Genomic DNA, 6,765 nt, shown 5'->3' on the forward strand with positions numbered 1-6,765 from the left:
ATAGTGATTTCAAATTTTAAAAAAATCAGACTTTTTGATTTTGTGTTTAGCTTAGAATACAAAAAAAATCAAATTGAGATTTTGCATGTTTGCGAAATACATCACTAGCTACTTCGAGGATCAGTTTCGCAGTTTTTAGAACTTGTAAATGTAATTTTAATTTTTTGAATACGCTTAGAGCACTGGCGTTTGGGAGCCAAAATAACTTTCCAAATTTCTGGAGCTAGAGAAGATAAAAAAAGAAAGAACCTGATAATGGGCTGCCACTTAATGCAGCCCATCGGAAAATGCTTCAGGAGTAGCAGGCCCTATTTTCCTCTCATAGGCGGTGAATAGGAACCCGCTCCCCCCAATCTCTCCTCTCGCTCCCAGCGACGGCGACCTAGCTTTTCCTACGGCCGGCTGCCAACCCAGCCGCCGCCGCCGCCGCCGCTACCGGATAGACGGACACCGCATCCTCCTCGCCCTTCCTCTCGAGCTTCAGTGAACTACGCGCGCGGCAGCCCTGCTTGCCGGCGGCCCAACCCTAGCCATGGTGAGTTACCTGTCCTCTCCGTCCTTACGCACTATTGTCTCCGAAATTCGCGAAGAAAGTCAGTAGAGACTGGGCCAAACTGAAGTATAGTCCCCACTTGAGCGCTAGGTTTATGTTATATTGTAGATTTGGGAAGTCTGTGGATTGCAGATTGGACAAGTTGGTTGATAGTGTACGCCGATGGTCCTTTGAAATCATAGCCTCTCGTTAGTTAGATACTTAGATTACTTCCGACTGTCTTATTTCAGACACAGTTCCCATGTTTGCAGCTTATATTGTTTTAATTTAGCATTAATCCGTTAGCATACAGGACAACTGATTACGTATTGTGCCCATGTTGCCAATTATTCTAAACGTGTGAATCCTCGTGTTGGGTGTCTGTTGGTGCAACATCGTAGCTTGTAGTAATGTCTGTAACACAACTGCATGCCATTAAATTATAATGAAGCTTCTTAACATCAAGTGTTTGATATAAACTTTTCGCTAGGAGCTTGCAGAAGCTCTGTCTTCTGCATTAGAGCATCCACAGTGTATGCCAAATAGTAGTTCCAAATAGTAAATTTAGCTTTTGGCATTGGTTCCCTCCACTGTGAGGGGCATTGCCATAGCCAAAAATTATGGCATGGGAGCAAGTATATGCTCCTACAGCCAAATTGTCTTATCTCTCTCCTCTCTAGTATCTCTCTTTGTTGCAGGCCATGTCAAGCTAAGGAGAGTGAATGCAGATTTTTTTTTTGGCAATCTGTACACTGTAGGAAACTTAGCTATTTGCACCAAATCCATTTTCAGTAGGTGACATATTTGGCTTTTGGCAACACTGTGGATGCTCTTAAGAAGTAGAATATAAATCTTAAGTTCATCCAACCAAGCACATGGGATTGGATATGTTATATATCGCTGCTCTGAAATGGATCTTTAGAAGGGTAGCAGCCTAGCAGGGGAAAAGAATACCCCTGTATCCCTTTTTAAGATTAAGAGTTTCATGTTATGCTGTAAAGTTGCAACAAATTGTCTTCAACACCTCCTGGTACCTTGGAACTTTTTTGTTGCTGATATGTTTTTCGCGAAAACGCAAAAGCCTTATGTTTCGATGCATTGATAGAAAAGAAGGTTATATGTACAAGTCCCTTTCTTGTTATGTTGATTTGTTGCTGATATGTTGCATCTGTTTTCAATGATTTTACATTAGAAATGTCACTGCATCTCCCTTTCTTGTTATGGATGTTAATTTGCTATTTCCTGTGAATGGTTATTTCAGTCATGGTTACCTTATCAAAACCAAAGTGATCCTTGGCTTATCATTTGCAAATATCAGTATCAATCTTGTAGCTTGGTTTGCAGTATCCAAATATGCAGTCAGATTTGACTTCAGATTGATCACTGCACTGTTTGCTCCAGATTTTGTACTTAGATCATGAAATTTCTAGCAATCTCATTCTTCTGGTGTTATTGCTTGCCAATGAGGTTGTTTGAGCATGCATAATTGTCCTTTAGCTGCTATAGTTGCAAAGGAAACATGATCAGACATGGGCACTTTATTCAGAGTATCTTACTCTTACTGTAGAAAGATCATGATGTGTATTTCTCATATTTATTTTAAGTACAACCTCGGAAAATCAGCCATGCCGTCTTATAGAATTGTATGCTGCTTACCATTTCATGTCGAAAAACGACCACACAGTTGATAAATGGAATTTACTCCTGAAAAGAAGCCAAAATAATGAAATGTTCATGTGTTGTCACATTTTTCCATCGATAGCGAAACATGACTTTGTGTTTCACTTCCTAATGGAATCTAATTTCTGTAGGCCACTGTACCAGTTAACCCGAAGCCTTTCCTGAACAACCTGACAGGGAAACCTGTTATCGTCAAACTGAAGTGGGGTATGGAATACAAAGGTAATATATGCCCCTTTTTATTTCCATTCTATTTCCTTTGTGTACTTGATGTTTATTTTGTTCGAGAATCCCCTTGCCCTTGAGTGTGCGACTAACAACATTTTCATTCCCAGGGTACCTTGTCTCTGTGGACTCCTACATGAATCTGCAGGTATTACATTTTTTTTTCTTTTTGGTTCAGCTGCATCATTAAAGCTAATATGTAGTTAGTTATCAATCAACTTGTCTAATTTTCTTACTGTCTGCTTGCAGCTTGCTAACACAGAGGAGTACATTGACGGGCAATTCTCTGGAAACCTTGGAGAGATACTGATAAGGTAACAACTTATGATCCCGTTACCCTCCTAGTGTGAATTAGTGCTGCATACTTTTAATTGGCGGGCTACCTGTGCTAAAGGATGCGTGCTACCAGTTGGTGTTCTAAGTTTTAACGTAGTTTGATGAATTATTAGAATGAACACATGTATTTAGTTCACAGAAGTTAAATGCCAACAACAGCTGAGTGCATATTAGGTGTACAGATCTTAAATCATATACCCCATGATCAAATCGTCACACATTTCGTACTCAGTTGTCCCTCATTGTGTCTTGTTTCTTCGATTGACAGGTGCAACAACGTTATGTATATGCGCGGCGTTCCGGAGGATACCGAGATTGAGGATGCAGAGTGAGAAGATGAGCGCTGCTGTCATGGTTAGGTTGAGATTTATGCTATACGCTTTTGACATGAATGTGATAAATCTTGCCTGTTTCAGCTGTAATCCTATCTAGATGTTTGGTTGTATTAGTGACCAGATTTTTTCAACTTCTCATTTACCTGGATTGTGTTATCCTCCTGTTGAATGTTAGAAGTATGCAATTTCTTCAGCAATTCCTTTTTGGGATGTTTGGTTTCAGAAACTGTATGACGAATGGACCCAATCCTATCTCACTCGTTTTGGTTGAGGGATACAATGTCTTGATCTATCCCAACTTATCATGATGGACCTACCGATTTAGGATGATGTTATCGGTTGCTCTATCTTCATGTACGACCCACAAAAGCAGGGCCAGGTTCTAGTATCAAACTGATAACTAACAACAATGAAAGTTCAGAAGCATACAATTGCAGAAATTGACTACTGCTCACGTTTAACAGAGATCGATACAAGCAAAACAAAAACCAATGGCATTAACCAATCTGAACACTTAAACATTCTATTACATCGGCACTCCCAATACTGCAGGCGAGGGCCAAAGAGACGGCAAACTAAGTACTCTAGTAGAGTCAACCAGTTTTGAAAGAGCAGCAAACTTCAGCACGAATCACCTTCCATGTTGTCATCCCTGTCTCTAGTAGGAGCAGCAAGCGGAGCTGCATGAGTGACCGGCCCAGTCCCAGCTTCATCCATCGCCCTCTGCTGCAGTGCATCAGCACCAATCCTCAATACATCCTGCTCATGCCCAGGGTGAAGACCTGCCCATGAGGATAGTGGAGACCATCTTCATAAACTCATGGTCAATTTGTTGTGTTCTTTTACGGATTGGATAGTGAAGACCATTGCATGCTTAGGTGTTTGGGTTGAGGTAATTTTTTTTTTAATTTTGAGCCAATTTGAAGTAGTAATAGATCGTGAACACACCATTACATACTACTAACACTCTTGTTTGGGTTGAGAAATGTGAAGTCCATCACTACTTCATGCTTCATTAGCAGAAAGCTATAACACATAATGGATCATCGATTTTCATCAAATAACACACTCCATGGTGTAATATATTCTCTAACCAAGTTGAAAATCACAAAATTCCTGTCCGGTACAAAACTAACAAGAAAACAAGAAAGAAAATGATAAAATGAATCAAAGCTAATTCAAACAACACCCTAGTTTATCTCAAAGAAAACAAAACAAAAAAGCATCACCCTAGCTTATCTCAAAGAAAATAAAAAAAGCATCACCCTAGCTTATCTGAAAGAAACCAAAAACATCACCCTAGAAAAAACCGTCCTAGTTATTACAAACTGGCAAGCAGGCACGCCATGATCCCCAATGCCGCACCGGCACCGCTCCACCAGGTCCCCGTCACCATGTGTCCGGCATTAGGCGCTGGAATCTTGGCCGCCACTCCGCCGTGAACGCTGGGTATCGGGATGACCGAAGATGGCGGCGGCGTGGTCTTGGGCCCCTCCGGTTCAGGCTCGGGCATGACTGGGGACGCCGGCGAGAACGCCGGCGCTGGCGCAGGGGTCGGAGGCAGCGACATGTGCCTGGCCCTCGGTTTCTGTGGTGAAGGTGCGGGTGCGCGCGCGACGACGAGGCCTGGGGGGACGATGAGGCCGTTCACCTGGAGCACAATCACGCTGAACGCCTGCCTTGTGACTACCTTGAGGAGCGTGGCGTTGCGCGTCGCGCCGACGCCGGGCGCCGCGGAGGAGAAGGTGATCCGGCCGTCCTCGCCGCCCGAGACGCGTACGAACCCGGCGCCTCGGCCCCGGCCGCCGGATCCGGTCCCCTGGAGCATGGTGGTGACGATGGATCCGTCGCCCGTGCGGCCGCGGCGCAGCGCGTCGAGCCGCTCCGTGTCGAGGAAGTCGAGGACGGCGTGGAGCGCGAGGACGTCGGCGGTGGCCTTGGGCGGGATCCCGCCGAGCGCGGCGGCGAGGTCGGTGTTGTTGACGGCGAGGACGGTGACGATCGGGTGGGCGTTGATGGCGCTGGCGAGCCCTGTCTGGGCGAGCAGGGTGGCGAAGGCGCCGAGGTCGGGGAACCCGGCGATGATCTTGGCGACGTCGAACGGGGCGGCGACGGTGGCCGGTATCATGGCCGGGAGGACGAGGCCGTCCACCTGGAGCACCATGACGCTGAAGGCCTGCGCGGTGACGACCCTGACGAGCGTGGCGTTCCGCGGCGGCAGGCCGCTGCCGATGGGCCCGGCGTAGGAGAAGGTGATGCGGCTCTTGTCGCCGCCGGTGACGCGGAGGAACTTGGTCTCGCGGCCCGGGAGGAGGGTGGTGACCTTGGAGCCCTTGCCGGTGCGGCCGAGGCGCAGCGCGTCGAGCTTCTCCGGGTCGAGGTAGTCGAGGACGACGTGGAGCGAGAGGAGGTCGCCGAGGAGCTGGTGCGGGAGGCGGCGGAGCGCGGCGACGGGGAGGCCCGTGTTGTTGGCGGCGAGCACGGTGAGCTTCTTCTGGGCGTTGATGGAGAGGGCGAGGCCGGTGTCGTTGACCATGGAGGTGAAGGCGCTGAACTCCGGGTAGGCGGAGAGGGTCTTGAGGATGTCGATGGGCGGCGCGACGGTGACCTCCGCGGAAGCCCGTGCCGGGCAGATCACGAGGACGACGGCGGCGAGCGCGATGAGGAACAAGGGTGTGTTGTTGGGAGGAGGAGCCATGATCGGTGGATCAGCAGCTGGGTAGTCGCGCATGCAGTGAGAGGGTTAAGGAATTTGCGAGTGAGCTGGGATTTTATACGGTGGTTGCGTGGTGTGGAAGAGTGGAAGGTGGAGGAGGTGGCGGGAAGGGAGTGATCGGAGGTGTTCCGACAGTTGGAGCAGTGACCTCTTCCAGCGACGGACACGGATCACTGGATGAGGGAGCGCGGCTAAGGCTTCGTCTGCGCTGGAGCGATTTGGGTAAGAATAAACGGGCCGGCCTGGTTTGAGCGGCCTAGCCCGAGCTAACGTGGGCTATATCTGGGCTTACAGTATCTTGGAACTTTGAGGGGTCGTGGCCTAGGTTAATTTTTTTGGCCCGCACATTAGCCACGCAAGATCGATCCAGCAGGTCGACCCGTCCGGCCCACATCGTCGTTTCTCGTGATATCCTACTTGGAAAAAACTTACCAGGGTCTAGGCTGTTCGTTGTCTGCGTCTCCTCCTCGCTTCTGATAGTGATAGCGACGTTGTTTCACGAGTAAAATGTATCTATAAGGATCACATTGGTCATCATATTTTGGAGAGACCATCTTACAGTAACTAAATGCATTTTGCATGCCCATAGCAACGTGCATTTGTCGATGTGGCAGTCGCAGCCGCAAGACCTGCATTCGAGGACATGCAACAATGCACTTAAAAGGGCCCACAAGCAGAAGGGGTTTATATGCAGAATCATTGTTCACTACCCTCCCATTTTAGATCCCTAGCAGAAAATTTTCACTCTCCCATGAAATCCTTGGATATCAAAGCTCTTGTCGTTCGCTGCCGTTGATGCATGGTTGTGAGGTTTCGTCACAGCATCGTCGCCATGTTCACTCTTCGCTCCATTGCTGGGTTCCCTTCATTCCTTTTATCCCCTGCTTCTGCTGCAGTAGGATGGTTACGGTGTTCGTGTTGGCCACGCCAAACTGTGAAAT

The 6,765-nt window shown here is 47.7% G+C and overlaps 2 protein-coding genes across 2 annotated transcripts; one reads left to right on the forward strand and one right to left on the reverse strand.

The window, feature by feature from the left end:
- The first annotated feature begins 426 nt into the window (after nt 1-426).
- On the forward strand, nt 427-3,388 carry LOC124686578 (probable small nuclear ribonucleoprotein F). Its single transcript, XM_047220505.1, has 5 exons — nt 427-535; nt 2,344-2,434; nt 2,548-2,585; nt 2,687-2,751; nt 3,042-3,388. The coding sequence occupies exons 1-5, from the start codon at nt 533-535 to the stop codon at nt 3,103-3,105; spliced, it is 261 nt and encodes an 86-aa protein (XP_047076461.1). The 5' UTR covers nt 427-532; the 3' UTR covers nt 3,106-3,388.
- A 341-nt stretch (nt 3,389-3,729) lies between these two features.
- LOC124689801 (fasciclin-like arabinogalactan protein 10) lies at nt 3,730-5,839 on the reverse strand. Its single transcript, XM_047223271.1, has 2 exons — nt 4,438-5,839; nt 3,730-3,890 (listed from the first exon to the last, which is right to left on the reverse strand). Exons 1-2 carry the CDS (start codon nt 5,837-5,839, stop codon nt 3,730-3,732), a joined length of 1,563 nt encoding a protein of 520 aa, XP_047079227.1.
- Nucleotides 5,840-6,765: the final 926 nt, after the last annotated feature.

This window comes from Lolium rigidum, chromosome 2, assembly GCF_022539505.1.
Source record: "Lolium rigidum isolate FL_2022 chromosome 2, APGP_CSIRO_Lrig_0.1, whole genome shotgun sequence".
NCBI lineage: Eukaryota > Viridiplantae > Streptophyta > Magnoliopsida > Poales > Poaceae > Lolium > Lolium rigidum.

Bases quoted from the DNA above. Each gene is read 5' to 3' on its own strand.
- LOC124686578 (XM_047220505.1), top strand. The intron at 2,586-2,686 runs GTATTACATTTT...GTCTGCTTGCAG, and splicing joins ACTCCTACATGAATCTGCAG to CTTGCTAACACAGAGGAGTA. The intron at 2,752-3,041 runs GTAACAACTTAT...TTCGATTGACAG, and splicing joins CTTGGAGAGATACTGATAAG to GTGCAACAACGTTATGTATA.
- LOC124689801 (XM_047223271.1), bottom strand. From the start codon at position 5,839: ATGCGCGACTACCCAGCTGCTGATCCACCGATCATGGCTCCTCCTCCC. The intron at 3,891-4,437 runs GTTTGTAATAAC...CCTCATGGGCAG, and splicing joins CATGGCGTGCCTGCTTGCCA to GTCTTCACCCTGGGCATGAG.